The sequence below is a fragment of the Cottoperca gobio genome, chromosome 3 (assembly GCF_900634415.1).
Source record: "Cottoperca gobio chromosome 3, fCotGob3.1, whole genome shotgun sequence".
NCBI classification, from domain to species: Eukaryota; Metazoa; Chordata; class Actinopteri; order Perciformes; family Bovichtidae; genus Cottoperca; species Cottoperca gobio.
Genome location: NC_041357.1, coordinates 12,730,846 through 12,750,107, shown reverse-complemented (window position 1 = coordinate 12,750,107; position 19,262 = coordinate 12,730,846). Strand labels below are relative to the sequence as shown.

Sequence of the window (19,262 nt, the reverse complement as noted above, 5' to 3'; positions counted from 1 at the left end):
CAGATACCTGTGACGAAATGTGCCTTTTGTAGATACACTGTGATCTATAAGTTGTCATGCACATGTGGCATTGAGGCACAATATTGTTGAAATTGCACCTTTTTTCTTAAGAAATTTCAGGTTCATAATGTTTTGTAAAAAATATAGTTAATTAAATTAGAACATTGTATTGTACAACACAATGTATTAGTATTTTTTTTTTGCACTAAAACGAAGGGAAACATTTGGAGTTGTCGTTATTTATAGGTTATTATGTTATGATTTTACTGGTCCGGCCCACTTGAGATCAAATTGTGCTGCATGTGGCCCCTGAACTAAAATTAGTTTGACACCCCTGCTCTAAGCCATCAACCTGTCTTTTATACCCGATTCCAACTAAACTGTTTAAGTTTTACCCTTAATTATTACCTCGTTATAAAATATGATCAACCTGTCTTTATTATCTGGCTACGTACCACAATCCTTTAAAGTAGCTGTAATAAAACTACTTCTTAAAAAGCCTGGTCTTGATCCAGAGGTTTTAGCCAACTATAGGCCGATATCTAACCTTCCTTTTCTCGCTAAGATCCTTGAGAAAGCAGTCGCAAAACAGTTGTGTGATTTTACATAATAGTTGATTTGAGGTTTTTCAATCTGGATTTAGAGTTCATCATAGCACAGAGACGGCACTGTTGAAAGTTACCAATGACCTTCTATTGGCATCAGACAAAGGACTTGTCTCTGTTCTTGTCTTGTTAGACCTCAGTGCTGCTTTCAAAACTGTTGATCATGACATTCTACTATGATACCCAATTATATCTATCAATTAAACCAGACGAAACCAATCAATTGGCTAAACTTCAAGCATGCCTTAAGGACATAAAAACTTGGATGTCTAGCAACTTTTTCATGTTAAACACAGACAAAACTGTTATTATACTTGGCCCTAAAAACCTCAAACGACATAGAAGTTCTGGATGGCATTCATTTGGCCTCCAGCACCACTGTAAGGAATCTTGGCGTCATCTTTGATCAGGATCTGTCTTTTAACTCCCACATAAAACAAATCTCAAGGACTGCCTTCTTTCATCTACGTAACATTGCAAAAATAAGACACATCCTGTCTCAAAATGATGCAGAAAAACTAGTCCATGCATTTGTTACTTCAAGGCTGGATTACTGCAACTCATTGTTATCAGGTTGTCCCAAAAAGTCGCTTAACCATAGATTTTATTCATTTCAGTGGTCTCCTCTCAGCTAGACATGCCTGGAACACCTCCCTAGGAAGGTGCCCAGGTGGCATCATTACTTGATGCCCGAACCACCTCAACTGGCTTCTTTCAACGCAAAGGAGCAGTGGCTCTACTCCGAGTCTCTCCCGGATGGCTGAGCTTCTCACCCTATCTCTAAGCTTAATTATGTTGGCCTATAATTCAGAGCGCTGACCATCAGCTCAGATATAATATAATCAGTCAACCAACGTTGTAAGCTGTGGGACTGACGGGGTTAACATTTGTTAGCCAAAGTTACTGAGCAAACAACCTAAAAAAAGGCTTTGTACTTAAATGGTAATATCAAAAATGTATTGGCTCAATTGAGTTATGAGGTGTTGGTATGAGGTTTACCATGGTACATTAGTGTTTAAAGAACGAACAAACAATTTCACTGGACTACTCGAGCTGCCTACACTCTGCCCTACTTTAGGGAAAAACTTAACTGGACTGTGGAGAAAAACTTATTGATGACTTGCATCTGGAAAAATGTTCAGTCATTTTGATGCAGAAAGAGAGAGACGCGCTGCTCAGCTCATTGACTATTAGCAGTAAAACTAATGGTTCCCAGTCCTTTTATCGTCCCCACAGTTATTTGAGACCAGACTATTATTTGTCGTTTAACCTTGCCGGTAGTCTGTCTGCTGGTTTCTTATTTCACATCCATCACTGGGCTCAGCACACTCCAGCGCTATGCTATCACCTGTGGGTTACAGTCAGACTTACTTTTCTCTCTCACTCTATCCCCCCTCCCCCCGCCGCCTTCTTTTATAAGAAAAAGAGAAGTCTGATGGCCTTTCCAGAGAGAGTGGGAGGTGTTTGTGTGGAATACGTGCCTCTGTGTGAGCTGCACCCCTGATGAAATCTGTCCCTCAGTATCAAAGAACAAGGACTTTATTTCTAGGACTGCCCCAAATTATTGTTTTCATTATTGAGTTTTAATTGTCTTCTCGATTAATCGTTTGATCTAAAAAATGTTTTGTTTTTGTCCAAAACCTCAAAGATATTGTGTTTAATGTAGCATAAGACTGTTACTGTTACTCTAAACAGGCCTTGCTGGCAGGGAAAAAAAGGTGCCGGTCCACGTGTCCTGGAAGATTTTAATATCCCGGATAAATGGGAGAAATTCCGGTCAAATATTATCTGTGTTTGTTGAGTTTAAAAACAATTGATAGGCAGCCTTATAAAGAATGACGCTAAACCACGGCCTCAGTGACTTTAGACTGTAACATTATCTCAGACTTTTCATCGTCAATGTCGTTAGACCTGCTTAAGAGGCCAAAAGCACACAGTTTAACAATGAACAGAAAATACTTTTAAACTTAATGGGTATGGTCCGCGCAGTGTGCCGAGGGGATTCAAGTAGGCAGGTCAGAGAAGGACCCTCGGTGTGGGAGAATCCTCTCCCTACGGCTGGCCGGCCCTCGCCAGCCGCATTTCCTTACCTCAACCGGCTCGGATCGGCTCCACTTGAAAAGGCTCGGACCTTGTTGGCAACCCAATCGTCTCGTTTACCATGCTCAATACAACCAATGTGTTCATTAATTTTTCCACCAGTATCTGAAACAGCACCCCCCCCCCCCCCCAAAATGCTAACCCTTTGCATTGTTTTGATGCATGTCTGTTTTTGGTCTGCACGCATGGTAACGTGAAGCAACATAGGGACACTGGGTTAGCACACGTCAGTGACAGAACTGAAGGGTCAGTTCACGTGTGACTTTGCAGTCCTCCTGGCCAGGGCTGAATGCAGATGCTGCCCAGCTTTGCTGAACAAGTCTTTCCAGTTGGGACTTTAATTTAATGTTATTGTTGTTTCATTAAAAAAATCAGCTCCCTTCAACAAGCTCAAGTGGGAAAGAAAGAGAGGATGAACTGAAACTGTATTAATTTGTTTTACAATTATTTGTATGATTATGCAATGTGATTAATTCTACGGTTGAAGATTCTTTGAAATGTGGCACAACTAGGGATTAATTTAACAGAACAGGTCCAAAGTGGGTTGAAAATACATTCATTAATGAATGATACAAGGGGATAGCTGCAGTAAAAGCAGATGCAATTAAGTCAGGTCTCAAAACCAAAACTTTATTCCAGCTACTTCTCTAGAATTAGTGAATGATTTGTGTCTTCACATGTTGTTACTAGAAGACAGCAGCCCTGTTGATCATGGCTCGACAGACTGGCCACAGACTTTATGAAAGGCACAAAGGCCATTTCAGCCCTACACCCCCACCCTCACCCCTCACTCAGTACTGGGACGGAAGCAGGCCGGTCAGGATAGTGGGACAGTGGGACAGACGGAGGAGATGGAAGGGGGGTATTAGGGGCCCAGTCACAGACACTCTGAGCTGCTCTGAGCTGTTGAGACAGCCTGCCAGTCCTATTGTACTGCCTATTGCAGCCCCCTCCTTTCTTTATCCATCATCCACTTTGTCCTCCCCCCTCTGTATTCTTGTAGGACAGATTGTGACTGGATGTGTATATGCACTTGCAGGCATTTAAAATGTCCCAAATCATTTTTTTTCATTTTTGGACAACAGAAGATCTGAACTAACAGAGTTATAAAGTAATTTATTCCTATTGCAATAACCCAATTTAATAAGGGTCAGGACGGGAGGATGTTATGTTACTTCATAGACTAGGGGTCGTGCAACACATAGGGATGTGCAAAATATGTCTTATTTATTGATACATCATGGACTTTTGTTGTCTCAGTTGTTGCTTTTGTTGTGTTTTAATTTAGTCTATATTATGTTTATTGTTTACTGTGCTATAACACACATTTCCCCTTTGGGGACATTTAAGTTTTTTTAAGTAAAAATGTTCTAAATCCAAAAAATATAGTGGACTCTAAAAGTCATTTAGCTCCCTTACCGTCTTTTTACTGAGCTTAGACTTTCATTTGAGATCGAAGCTTGTCAGAGAGTTGTAAAATGTCCAAGTCAAAAGGTCTGAGAGACAGGGAGAGGACAGGGAGAGACAGGGAGAGGACAGGGAGAGACAGGGAGAGACAGGGAGAGGACAGGGAGAGACAGAGAGAGACAGAGAGAGACAGAGAGAGACAGGGAGAGACAGAGAGAGACAGGGAGAGACAGAGAGAGACAGAGAGAGACAGGGAGAGGACAGGGAGAGACAGAGAGAGACAGAGAGAGACAGAGAGAGACAGGGAGAGGACAGGGAGAGGACAGGGAGAGACAGAGAGAGACAGGGAGAGGACAGGGAGAGACAGGGAGAGGACAGGGAGAGACAGGGAGAGGACAGGGAGAGACAGAGAGAGACAGAGAGAGACAGAGAGAGACAGGGAGAGACAGAGAGAGACAGGGAGAGACAGAGAGAGACAGAGAGAGACAGGGAGAGGACAGGGAGAGACAGAGAGAGACAGAGAGAGACAGAGAGAGACAGGGAGAGGACAGGGAGAGGACAGGGAGAGACAGAGAGAGACAGAGAGAGAGAGACACAGAGACACAGAGACACAGAGACACAGAGACACAGAGAGAACTGCTCAGACCGTGGCCAGCCTGAACACACACACACAGTGTATATGTTTGTGTCTCTGAGCGTAACTGGGCATGCCTCCGAGTGTTTGTTTTGTCCCCCTCCCTCTCCAGCTCAGTGAAGCTCAATCTGCTCTGTCTAGGTCTGCTTTATGAGTCAGTCACAAAACACACAAACTCACACAATTTGTGTAACTACTCTTCTTCACTATCTTTGTCCCATCTGCATATCCTCCTCCTTTTCCAGTCAAACACCCTCTTTACACAGCTGATTACTAAATATGTGAATCCCGTGTGTGTGCACATGGGTTGCTCTCCCCACCATTCACACAAATGGGGATGGTTGGGCATAAGGCTCAGGTTCAGCTTCGGGTCATGAAACACAATGATGTTGACACAATTTCCCCTGTGGCAAAAGATCAATACCAATTTGTCCCTTTTCTTTTTGGACATCAATTTCCCTCTGACTGTCTCTTGACAGTGAAACGTCAGCGCTTTAGCTCTTGTTCTCAATCAGAAAGGGAGTCAAGATGACACTAGCACGTTTTAACTAGCCTTACATGTCGTCTCTCTACAGATGGAAATAACAATTAATGCAGGTCAGAAAAGTGGAGGGTGATTTGGATATCTCAAATAATTAGTTCTGTTAAAAAAAAAATATAGAAATCACATTCAAATGTATATGTTAATCCAAGTTTTGTGAGATCTAAAACAATGTGTCTATTATCAGTTTTATTTTGTTGATCTACAGAACAATTACCAGCTTCTCCAATGTGAGAATTTGTTCCTTTTTATATGAACTTTTATATAAACTGGATATCTTTTAGGTTTTTGGACTTTTTTGATTGGACAAATTAAGACATTTGAAGATGTCACACAAGACAGACTGTGATCTGTGCTCTTGTCAGTTTTCTGACATAATTGAGAAAATAATCGGCGGATTGATCGATAATGAAAATAATCGTTAGTTGCAGACCTTTATACAGTACCACGCAGTACACAACTGCATACATCTGAACACGGTTATCTGGAAACACATGCTTGAGGCACACAGAAAAACTATTTTACATAAAGTCAATATTGCAAAAAATATATCGTAAGCAAATAAAATAAAGCTATTCCTTCTTTATCGGTGTCCATCAAATCTTTTCAAACTAAATCAGTCTGTGATGATCTGTGTTGACTAGTTTCTGGTGCTCTAGGAAGGAGCTCAAGGTTGAAAACTACTGGCCTGGTTTCTTGGAAGCCTTCAGATCCCACCCAAGTACACCCGGCAGGGAATTTGGGGTCATAGTTCTCCCCCCTTCTGCCTCCCCCCTGCTACACAACTGAAGCACTCTGAGCTCCAAATCATTTTCAAGTGTTCCGTGGGATCTGAGGTTGCCTGTTTAGACAGTGCTACTGGCTCTTCCTCTGCACAGCAAGCTGAGGCTTGATGGTGGTGCAGGAGTGATTTCTTTTACAGTTTTTTTTCCCCCAGTCAATCTTCAATAATGTGATTCATGCAGATTGAGGAGGGTATAGTATGTGTTCGGACCTGTCTTAGTGTTTCATGTGCACGGTGCTTTGACTGTTGCTGAGTTGTTTTTCCTTTTTTTTTTTGTAGATGAACATTTAAATAAAATAAAACTACTACATAAGAGAATAAACTGTCATGGTCTGTGAATACTATAAAGTTACACCATTTAACTTAAAGGTACCATTGAAGTTTCTATGGAGCAATGGTTTTACGAATGGTTCCTTCTGCATGTGTCCAATATGCATGTGTGTGATTGCGCAGGCGATGTACACACGTGCATGTAAACAATTCACAATAGAGCTGCAAAGATTAGTCGATTCATTTATTTAGTGAATTGACAGAAAATGAGGCAACTTTTTTGTTAATCGTAGAAAGTTGTTTTGGTTCCCGCTTCTTAAACGTGAAGATTTTATGTTTTTCCTTGTCTTACTTTATAGTAACTATGTTTTAGTAAGAAACACTGAATGTAAAACTAAATGTTGTGTGTTTACAAGAAAACACCACCGTTGACCTTCAAGACCAGTGACAAACCACAAGGCTTTTAAAACCTCACTGTAAATACTCTGCATCACGTCACACATCATATCAGTTCAAGCTTAAGATGTGTTGAGGTTCCTGTCACTGAAATCAAACATGTTTATATGCGAGGTCTCAGTCGGGAGGTTGGAGATTCAGACAATAGGCGCTGTGCTGCTACTGCCCTGTGTTTTACTGAGCTGTGCAGAGTTCAAATTGATATCTGGGGTACTTTTTCTTTGTCTTCTTGGATCATTTTGGCTGATTTGTGAACTGTTGCTTTTGTGCACCCGTAAATCCCAAGAGTACGGCATGAATATAAATGAACTTGACTTGATTTGACTCTCCATTAACTCTCTTGAAATAATTACTAATGGCCATGTGGGGATTCGCAGCATTACTGTCTGAGGTTTAGTGACGTTGGTCGTTGTTACTGCTATTATAAAGTCATATTTACTGTTTCTGGTTGAGTGTAGACCCTCTGTTGTGCTGTATTGCACATGGGCAGTTCAGCTGTTGAATTTTAGAAACACAGACTGGACGGGGCTCTACAAAGAGAAGGACACCAAGAACCCAGTAATGCCGCTCTATTTTTTGCACGTCTGTCTCAGCCCACGCAGTCTAGCCCCACCAAACACCCACTCAGCATCAGGGACCACATACCACTGACATCAGATCAGCCCTGTCTGACCATTTAACACCAGGAGCATTTTCCTTTTTCTGTGTAAGGAAACACCTAAGGTAAAAGCAATTTCAAAATTAAATTATACACAAATAAATCTAATTATATTGCATACTCTTTTGGATTCTTCAGAGAGGTATTGTTCCACTTTATTTTTGATTGCACAGTTTGTGCTGTTATTAAATAAATATGTTGTTTCCTTCAGTCACGGTTGTGAGTGTCTGCATGTGATCCCTGTTCCTCTTTGTTAACGCATTTTTCATGGTTCTCTCGTGTCATCATGAGTTTTGGACAATTTCCTCTGATTTACTTCTGTAGCTTCCTTTGTTCATGTAACTGTAGCTGCTTCAAAGCTAATAACTGTCTTTGTGTTTCTTTTATTGTGTCCAACCTTTGTAAAACAAGGTTCACAATCGAGTAAATAAAATGCCAATTAGCTTTAATGGAGGTCTGACAACGTCTTTAAGTGACTTTTGAGGAGAACCAATAAATCATGACAATTTATGCCAAACACAGGAAACTGCAATAGAAAATAGGAACAGCTGTCACAAGTAGAGCCTGAGTAACATGTGCACTGAAAGACGTCTAACTAAATGTTACAACAAGCTATAATTCAACTTGACAGAATGAACATTATTACTTTACAAAGATCCTATTTATCGCAGAGTCTTGTACTTGATTGCATAATAACCCGACGTGTTCCTGTTGTTTGTCTACTCTAAGTATCCAGATTGTACTTGTGGGAGCATCCAAATCTCTGTACTGTTGACTGTTTTCTCTCAACAGTAAGATCAAAGGCAGAGTAGTGGGCCGAGCGCTGCTGGTGTCATCATGAGACAGCATTGTTAGATTCTTAGTTATGATATAATAGATTTATTATTATTGTTATTAATATTATTATGTTGCTCAATTATGGTTTAGATGTGTCAGCTGTAAAAACTAATTTCAGTTTTATGTGTTATTGATTGACCATAATAGCATTTAATGGTTGAGAACAGTTCTGCTGCCAAAGTTCACTTCTCTAATGGTGGCTACTGGACCACTAAGGTGTAAAACTCTAAGAAATGGCTACTTCTTTCTTTTTTTTTAACAAAGCGTGAAAAACTTTGGCAACTTAATTACAGCTTTTCAATCATTAGATGTCTATAAAGGGACTCTCTCCTTTGACTTTCTGGGGAATCTTATCATTTAATGTTTATAGGGCAGTTTATAGGGCATTATATTGACTTACAAGATGTGGTCCCTTGTAGGTTTTTGGATGCAGATTTGTGGCGTCAATCAGTTTTGCAATAACATACCAGCTCTCACTGTTTGCTTTGTTTTAGCTTTCCTCCCGTGATAGTTTGACTCTTGTGACTGTACTGCATACTCCTGTGTGCACATAAAGTACTCAGGCACCATTTTCAGATTCAAGACACCCTCCCCCCAACACACACACACACACACACACACACACACACACACACACACACACACACACACACACACATCAGCTTATTACAAAGTACAGATGCCGTGAATGAAAGCCTTTGCCATGAAAAATTAAAACACCATTCTCTGCTTGCTGGATATACAATGGCTGACCCAGATGGGGCACTGCTGAGCTTTCAGTAGTCCAACAGTACACAGCCTTGTATTTATTTGTTGATTGACATTTGTCCTTCTAAAGGGCTTTAGCTTACGGCTTTGACCCTTACTCTGTATATGTGTATGAGAGTGAGTGGGTGAGACAGATAGATAGAAGGGACATATGTGGTCGTTGCCTCTTGCATAAGATGATGAGTGTGTTTTGGGGTCATTGTGCTCAGAGATTACAGGCTACATCCCCATTATGACAATCTGCAGCGTCAAACTACCTCTCATTACTATCTGGCAGCCTAAATCATCATCCTGCCAACAGTGCAGATGTTATGCAACACAATGAAACTCTTGTTATACATACTAAAATCTCATTGCCCGTTGTTTATTAGTAGATATCACCTCATAACCAGCGTGCACACAGCTGGGCTCCTCATCAGCAGGAGGTAGTATCAGGGCCCCGACAATAACAATAGTAAACACTACACCTGGTGCTTAATGTTAGTTGGAGGACAGAATTGACTGAAATAAAAGGTTATATTCAAATCAAATCAAATTTATTTATATAGTCCAATATCACAAATTACACTTTTGTCTCAGTGTGCTTTACAGACTGTGCAGCATACGACACCCTCTGTCCTTAGACCCTCGCACCGCTAAAGGAATAACTTCCTAAAAGAAACACCACATTCAGAATACAGAACGGTGGCATCTGCATTTATGACAGTCTAACATCATAGCCACTGTCTGCCAACAATATAAAGTACGTCACAGTCCTTGGAATACACATGAAGATATAACAAAGGTTTTATAAAATGAACAATGAATCTACATAATATCAAGTATTTTCAAGTGAAAACTTTCAGGTAAATAGTCAAATGTTACGCATATGAGGCTGAACATTTATCAAAACATCAAACAAGAAACAAAAAAAATGTGTTCTCTATTAAAAGTGCTTGAAATAACATAAATTCAGTATTTGAAACAAAAGGTTGCAGGTTAATGACAAATTCTTCCTCTCCTCTTTCCTGCAGGTCTCTGGATGGCCGTCTGCAGGTTTCCCACAGAAAAGGTTTGCCTCACGTCATCTACTGCCGTCTGTGGCGCTGGCCCGACCTGCAGTCCCACCATGAGCTGCGGGCGGTTGAGCTGTGCGAGTACGCCTTCCACACGAAGAAGGATGAAGTGTGTGTCAACCCATACCATTACCAGAGAGTAGAGACACCAGGTACAAGAGCTTGAAGAGTGTTTATCTCTTTTCAAGAATTTTAAGGATGACGTTTGACAGCTTGTCCAGATTTATTTCATTTAGCTATCGGGCCTTTTTCTGTGGAACGATCTGCCTTTTTTCCAAAACAAACTTTTATAGACTTGTTTTTTTCTAGAGGGTTTATCTGATTTATAGACTTATTTATATTGCCCAGAAATGAAACCAATCACTATTATTATGTTCTAAGAAACTACTTGTTGTGTGTGTGTGTGTCTTTGTGTCCATTATACAGTGCTCCCACCAGTGCTGGTGCCCAGACATACAGAAATCCCCACTGAGTTCCCACCGCTGGATGATTACAGCCATTCAATCCCAGAAAACACCAACTTCCCTGCTGGCATTGAGCCCCAGAGCAACTACATACCAGGTACCAGCAAGCTCCTTAACATGACTCGCACTCAGATCCTTCTTTTACACCAAGTCTGATTATTCACAGTATCCCAGTGTTGAGCTGTTAACATTATACATGGCTCAGGCAGTGCATCACATTGTCACATTATCACTCAAAGTTCTTTGCTGAGAAAAGATTTTGTGGACCAGTCGTAGTTCAGACGGTTGAGATCCTTGATTTTGGGTTAATCTGCTCAGAAACGCCACCACCGGGCTACCTCAGTGAGGATGGAGAGACCAGCGATCACCAGATGACTCACAGCATGGACACAAGCTCCCCAAACCTGTCACCTAACCCCGTTACACCCACACACAGCAACTTAGGTAAGTTGTGTTTATGTGTGTGTGTGCGTAAGTGTGTGTTTGTGTACTTTTCCGTCTGTCTGCCTTCACTTACAGACCGATGTTTCAATAGTGTATGTCCCCAGTGGGAATTCTCCGTTTGATGTAACTCCATTTTTGTAAGAGGAAACCAGGTGATGAAAGAAGCCTTTGTCTTCCCAGTCGAACAGGCCAAGACACCATTCAGCCCTCACTAACTTCAATGACAATATCCTTTGTTTATTATGTCAGGATGGAAAAGCACCATGGGGGCTTGGCTGGAAAGCCTCTGGTTAAATAACAAAATCACACCAGTTTCATTTGGCAGCGTCGTCCAGCTCTGTTCTGGACTTCAAAGCCAAGGACAAAATGTTGAGGTTGTTGGAGAGTGGCCGTGTTGAGGGGAAAAAGAGCAAATTACCAGAGCCATTTGAAGTTACTGAAAATGATCATGGATAAGCCTGTAATTTGAGCATTTTGGCTTCACGTTCCACCAGTGAGGGTTGAGTTTCCACATTTTGTCTGGTAAAAGCTTCTGGGAAACAGCGAATGGATTTGACATTTTGTGACGCAAGCTCAGCCTAATGTTTTCTTTGGTTGGGTTTTTCTTCCCCCTCTACATCCACCTCAGCCCCTTTTCTCCACACATTTGCTTCTTCCTTGCTTCAGTTGCTTTTCATTTCCATCTTCTCTCCCATCTACTCTGTTTTCTGGCCATTATTCCTCTGATTTGCGCTTCTTATCCTGTTAACCTTGAATCCTGTCTCCTGTTAGCCGTTTGTTTCTTTCCTCCTGTATTACATCAAGCATTGAATTTCTTATTGATCTGCACATTTCAGTCTTTTCACAGCCGCCTTGGTATCTACATTGTTGTACTCTATTCACCGTCTGTGTGTTTGATGAAAGCAAACTGTGCTTTTCTCCATCTCTCTGTGTCAGACCTTCAGCCAGTTACATACTGCGAGCCGGCCTTCTGGTGCTCTATTTCCTACTACGAGTTGAACCAGCGAGTAGGAGAGACCTTCCACGCTTCGCAGCCCTCGCTGACAGTGGATGGCTTCACGGACCCCTCCAATTCAGAGCGTTTCTGCCTGGGCCTGTTGTCCAACGTCAACCGCAACGCAGCTGTGGAGTTAACGCGCAGACATATTGGTACGACTCAATTTAGATCTGCTCTGCACATATCATTGCTTTTAAGACATCCCTCTTTTGTATTTACTGCTCATGTCTTCATTGTGGTATTTTATCTGAGGAGTTTGTTCGGTCTGTTTTCTTCAAGGTCGTGGTGTGCGGCTGTATTACATCGGAGGAGAAGTGTTCGCTGAGTGTCTCAGCGACAGCGCCATCTTTGTCCAGAGCCCCAATTGTAACCAACGCTACGGCTGGCATCCTGCCACAGTCTGCAAGATCCCTCCAGGTGTGTGTAAAGCTGGCAGTTGTCTCCAGAATTTGCCCCAGAAACTACACTCAGCAGTGAAAGTTATGGACAATACAATTACTGGACTTTTCTGTTATGAACACAAGGAAAAAGGTGTCTCGACTTCCTGCTGCCAAAAATTGATGGATAGATAGATGGGTGGATACATTAAATCATCACTTTCCTTCAGGAATGTCCTCTCTGGCTAACGTGTAAAGATCAAAGTTTTTCTTGTCCACTGTCTGTTTGCTTTTAACCACATGATGTGTAGAAGTGTTACAACACATCTACAAGTCTTAATAGAGGTTTGTTGTCAGAAGCACCGCTGCTCCTTTCAGACATGCTCCTTTTTTCTTAAATGTGATGCAGTTTTACATGTTGGTTTCAAATAAGCACCTGAGTCACTTTAACGTAAAAGTCATGACTGCAATCCTGTTAGTTTGAACTTTGTAGCACTTTCAACACAACACAAGTGAATTGAAAGCCATCAGATAAACGTAAAAGCTGCACAAGCTTATGTACACAGAGACATCAAATGCATGTCTTGTTCAATGCTCAAAGAAAAGAAAAGAACTTTGATAAAATATGAAACGGTGTGACTCATAGAAACATAGTAACATTCAGACCAGCTGTCTCCCTTTTTTATATTTTCAACTTTCATCCACAGTTTCCACCCATGTTTAAAAGAATGCTCCACAGATTGAACATTGCACTGCAAAACATTGTTTAACACTCAATGGACAGTTAAACACAAACAGTATCAAAATCAATTCAGCAGAACTACACATCTGTTTTATTCCATGCATTTTTGTCAAAACCTGGCGCCTCCATTGCCCACGATGCAGTGTGACATCACCTTAAGCAGTTTATCAGGTTTCAGCTCCCTCTGGATCAGCAACATGCTTTACACAAGGAGTTTCCCTTTAAAGCCAAACCGTCTGTGATTGTGACCAGTTGTTGTGGCGTGACTTTTGGTTGTGTGTTGGTTGTTCCCTCCAGGATGTAACCTGAAGATTTTCAACAACCAGGAGTTTGCTGCCCTGCTGGCCCAGTCAGTCAACCAGGGGTTTGAGGCTGTGTACCAACTCACCAGGATGTGCACCATCCGCATGAGCTTCGTCAAGGGCTGGGGAGCCGAGTACAGGTAAGCTGCTGACACAGATCAGCTTTGGGTCAATGGCAACCACCCACACATTTCCTAAATGGTAAACCCCAACCGCTACAGAGCTGAACTGCTTAACTGGATGATAAAACCCTGAACCAACTTGTCAGGAACATTATAAGCGCTGTTGTGCAAAGTCCTTAGCAAGCCCTCATCTAAACACAGACAATAGAAACAAACAAGTCTGTGAATCACATCCCACAATCCAACCGCCCCCACTCTCAGGCATCTGCTCACACTCTGGTGAATCCGGTGTATGACGTCGCCGAGCCCTCATCAATAGAAACCGGCCCCAGACCATTTTTAAGCAAACACACATGTGCCGCATCAAATAGAGATGTCAGACTTTCCCTCTCCCATCCCCTCCCTGTTTTCCATACTGTCTGACTCACTGATAGTAAAAAAGGAGGAGACATAATACAAGTTGAGCCAACGATTGGCTGAAAGTTGGCTCTGCACAGGAGGTTTCCTCCAGAGGGAAACCTTTGTGCTGCGAGCGACTGCCTACCAGTCCTGTCCAGACCAAATGCTGACATGTGGAGACAGTTAAAAACAGGATTCAGGTTACTAGACCAGCCAGGCCTCCGCCCACACCTCACTCTCTCTTTCCATGCTGACTGTCGTTGTTTTACACACTTTTGTCCCTTTTTACCTCTTCTTTTCCAATCTACTAAATGTAAACCAACAAAAACGTACAGATGAATGAAAGAAAACAACTATAATTGTTGCACCTAATTTATTCAGACAGAAGCTTTATTGCCAGCACTCATCAAACACCATATAAACCAGAAGGAAGTCTCGCAGCTGGCAAGTGTCTCTGTTCATCTGGCTCGCCAGTGCATAAATTAGATGTATAACAACGTACAGGATACATTTTGCCTGCTGTTGTTCTTGGCATTGACTGAGAGATTATGGTGTTAGTTTTTTTTATTGACTTACTCTTTCAAGCCGCCTCAAAACATGGGGTTTGATTCATCACTTTTAGCCAAATGAAATGTTCAGTTTTGCACGATTTGTCAGGGGAGAAAAAAAGCACAACAGAAACAAGTCAATGGCACAGAGGCTAAGAGGACGTGACATGTTTTTTCAAAGGTATATAGAACAAAGGTAACAAATGTTTATGTCCTATTTTCAGTTTACTCGCACACGTTCTGCTCTTAACATCTTTCCCTTTACTCAACATCTTTTTCTGTTCTCCTCACTCTCCCAGGCGACAGACGGTCACCAGCACCCCCTGTTGGATCGAGCTGCACCTGAACGGCCCCCTGCAGTGGCTCGACAAGGTGCTCACACAAATGGGTTCCCCCAGCATCCGCTGCTCTAGCGTGTCTTAGGGAAACCCTTCATCCACCCACTTCCTGCCAGTGACTAAAAACACACAGACTGCAGGCAGGCAAGAACGGCTACACAAGTACGGAAAGATGACGAGCCCCCCCCTCATTCAGCCAATCTATAACTTAGTCCTTCCTCCCCACCAGCTGTCAGTAGCACTTTTTATATACATGTTGTTTGTGGCAAAAGGGGACAAGTGCATTAAAACAGTACCACGTTAGTATGATCTCCACATTTTCTCCAGACTTATTGTGATGGCAGAGAGGCTGTACCAATGGGAGGAGGTTTGTTGTTTTTTCAATTCAAGAGTTTCTTATTTCTTTACACTTTTGTTTAAATTTCATTTTTCATGATTTGTAATGTTTTTGTACAGATGTTAAAGCATTTTTAAGCATTGACTTGAGCATGTATAAGATCATGTATAAGATCATGTTAACTTGATTTTGTTTCTGTATTTGGGCATTTGATAGGTTATGAAGACATTTACAAATGTGACCCACAGGGACGGATTGAAAACAAATAATTTAATAGAAATGTTCAACCGCCATTTGTAAACACCTTGTTATTGAATATACTGCAAGCCTAGTACAAGCATTTGTTTAGGTTTTCATACGGTCATATGCAGCCTATGTTACTATGACAAGGAAAATAACACTTTGGTTACCGACAGGAACAAATGATAAAGCAAGTCATACTTAAGATTAAGCAGACTGAACTCTTTAAACCCACATATGAGTACTTAAAGACAGTGGCATTCATCAACTGTCATCAGGAGGATGATGCACTTTTGTAAAACGTTAATATTCTCGTAAAGTGATGTTGGCAAAGTACATTTAATGACAGTTGTAGTTCACAGCTGCAATCGTTCTTGTCAGAAGGTTATATGAAATATATCCTGCATTAATTTCAGGAAGCTTTGCCAATTTGCAAAATACTTTTGCAGCATTGTATTGTGTAGTAGGTAGTATATGATAGGCTTCTACACAGAACTTGAAAAACATCTCACATACTGTACTAGTGTGTACACCTTTAGCTAAATTATGCATTGAACACACAAAGTGTAGTTGGAACACTTGTGTGTGCTATGAGTACTCTGCAGAAGGCTGTGTAAAGAGAGCAGGAAGATGCCTTTGCTTTTTTAATTTTCTCTCTCAGCAGCCCTTAACATTGGTCTTATTTTTAGCCATCAGTGATATTGACTTTTTGCACACTCAGGACCGTGAAAAAAACAAACAGCTGAATTATGTACAGAAACCAGTGAAAAGGACGGATGCATGTCTCGTGAGACTTTAAAGTCTATTTTGCTACCAATTATTTTTGTAGGACGGTGAGGTGATAACATGTTGACAGATTTGTCCACTCTAAGTGTTTTTGCATGACATGACCGAAAACACTGCAGATCTGGTGAGACAAACCGTGTATTTTTCTACATGTGAAGACGAAGCAGTTTCAGTACAAAGCACTGCTCTTTACAAAGGGAAATGTTTAGACGGATAGAGGCATGTAAATAACAGTAGCTTCTCAAAATCTGATGTCCCTATTTTTAATTGTTTTGCTCTATGTACATGTAGTAAATACATGTGTTATAATGCAACCGTTAACCTTTATAATGTTGATGGCTTTGGAAACGGGCAAAAGAAAAAGAACCTCAAAGATCAAAAAGAAAATGTTGAGAAAAGCTTTTTGCTGAAATAGAAAAGCGTAGTGTGAGCTTTGGTCTCGTTTCCTTTCAGCCGCCCACTGTGGTGGAAGTGGATCGATTTCCTTCTGGTTCTGTAACACTAGACAAAGACGCAGTGGGTGAACACGGACAATATTTTTCTTCTACAGTACTTATTTACATTAACCCAGCTTTTGATGTTAATGCCAGCCCAGTGGTGCTAGTCTTTAACATGTTTAGGGACTCAAGAGAACAACAAAGCCATAAGATTTTACCGTTAAAGCAATTCATTAGAAAAGCTGCCAGATTTTTATTTAATGATGATGACTTTTAAATCTTCAAACTATGATATGGGATTGTTTCAGAGACGGTAGCATCTACCAATCTGAGACAAGACAGGCTCTTCTCAGAGCCTCCAGTGTCCTTAAACACCAGTCCTGACTTTAAAGGGCTCTTTAACCCACGGTAGGGCTGAACGATTTGGAACAAATATCAAATTGACTGATATTGCAATTGCGATGTGGTTCACGATATTGGAGGAAATCAACATTTTTGCATCATTATTCTATATATTAAAAATGGTCATGATGTGATAATTTTTTTTGTGAGGATCTGTACCAAACAAATATTGTTTTTTAAGTCTGTAGAATTTGCGGTTTGGATATTGCACTAGTCCATATTGCGATTTCGATAACATTTCTATTGTTAGTTCAGCCCTACCCCGTGGTCAATGTAATTACCCAGTTGGGAATATTTTGAAAGCAAATTTGTCATTTTTATACACTCTTCAAGTTATAGTGCTTGTGCTTTTCCCCCCTTGTTTAAATTGTTCACTGTAATCGTTGTTATTAGTTGTGATTTATGTATTTGTGCTCGGAATTGGTCTTTTTAGATGTTTTGTATAAAATTATACCCTCTATATTTCTCTGCCTATAAAAAGTTGGTGTGATGCTTTATATTTTTGTTTATTATTGTTGGTCTATAAATAAAATATATATATCTAATGGTGATACTGGGGCTGAGTAAGGAAGTGGGTTTTATAAATCTTCAATGTCAAACCACATGTCAGTAACTGGTAAGGCTACTCTCGTTCGGTGAATTTTGTTGCGCAAATAACTCAACATTAGAAGTCCTCACTAACTTGATGTTTAGAGCTTATCAAACTGTGTTAGCATGAAATGTACTTAAATGCAGTTATAACAGCTCTGGGGACACTTCAGGTTTAACACACCTTGTCTGCATGTTTTCTTCTGTCGTTTGGGGATTTCCAGTCTGTGGAGGATAAATCGGCGCTGTCCTCAGAAGCAGACAGAGAGAGTAATTACAGACTCAAAGCAGACACTCTCTTGGCTCCTCACTTATTGCTACGTTACAAGTTAATGCCAACCGTAAGCATTTCTGCTGTCACAGAGGCACGACATGGCTGAATATGAATACAAGGCTTTGTTCTGATGCCCTTAAGGTAAAGAAGGCCAGGGAGTTCAGAGACTGCGTCACTGTGGTGACAAATAGTTTGTGTACATGAGAAAATCAATTGTTGAAGTGAGAGAGCGAGAGAGAGAGAGAGCGAGAGAGAGAGAGAGGAGGGAGGGTGGCAGGACCAAAACCAAATGAGGTTTCATTCTGCGGGTTCCCTCTTTGTAATATCTGGATTTATTTCAAAACAGTTTTTCAGTGCTCATCATGACTTTGATTTGTGTATACTAGTGTTTGTGATGGCATCAGCATTTCACCTCCACCAAAGTATCCTGTTGTTAGAGCTGAGTTCTGCCTGAGCTTCCTTCCAGACAACACAAACACTTAATAATTAATAGAAGCACGCAGGGACTGAGACTGTCAGTGTGCATGTGCCGACATCAAATATGGAGCTGCTCCAATAAAAATGGATAGTATTTGCAGATTTGTTTCTCAAAGCATTAGGATATTACTGAAGTTAATATCTTAAAGGTTATGACATATACAGTCAGCAAAATAAAAACAAAAATACTGTTTTTCAACTCAGTTTTTAAGCAGTTTGATTAGTTTGAAATATATAGGTACCTTTTTCTATATCAAGCAGTTTCTGAGCTGTACTTAGCCCATGAAAACATTTATACAGTAACAAGGTGTACAAGACAAGTTTGATTTTGAAGCTTTTTGTAAACACTTGCCAAGACCTGTACCAGAAATATGCAGTGTTCTTAAACTATCTAATAAGAAAGTCATGTTATTCTGAAGTGTACTTCTAGAGAACTGTCCATTGAGTGATATTTTCAGGTTAATGCATTAAACTAAAAGAAGAACGGGATGGATCATGTCCATGATTTTGGACAATAAATAACAATCATACAGTGAATATCAGATAGCAGACACTTTTTTCTTTTGAGAAACTGGGGAGAGGTCCCGTCTGAGTGAAAATCATTTATAAATCATGGCCTGAATGATTTATTCCACATGGACAAGACCCAGACATGAGCGGAGTGGAGAGTAGTAGGGCGGGGCATGTATTCAGGTGAAGTGCATTATTACTCTGTAAACATTTTAACTTTCAGATATTTTCAGTTTTGTTGAGCTGTGTAGTGTTATCAAATACAGCTCATGTCACAGAGGAGGGACAACCAAAATGATATGGATGTCTTTTCAGTCCTCATCGCTTTAGGTTAAACACAAATGCTCCCATGCTGATAACACC

At 40.9% G+C, this 19,262-nt stretch overlaps 1 protein-coding gene across 1 annotated transcript in view; it reads left to right on the top strand.

The window, feature by feature from the left end:
- Positions 1–17,601, top strand: part of smad3a (SMAD family member 3a) — a 29,815-nt gene extending 12,214 nt beyond the window's left edge. Inside the window, exons 2-8 of the mRNA XM_029427627.1 lie at positions 10,074–10,267; positions 10,542–10,676; positions 10,898–11,023; positions 11,960–12,172; positions 12,300–12,437; positions 13,437–13,581; positions 14,810–17,601. Coding sequence (XP_029283487.1) covers positions 10,074–10,267; positions 10,542–10,676; positions 10,898–11,023; positions 11,960–12,172; positions 12,300–12,437; positions 13,437–13,581; positions 14,810–14,933 — 1,075 coding nt within the window. The 3' untranslated portion in view covers positions 14,934–17,601. The remainder of the gene's footprint in view (positions 1–10,073; positions 10,268–10,541; positions 10,677–10,897; positions 11,024–11,959; positions 12,173–12,299; positions 12,438–13,436; positions 13,582–14,809) is intronic.
- Positions 17,602–19,262: the final 1,661 nt, after the last annotated feature.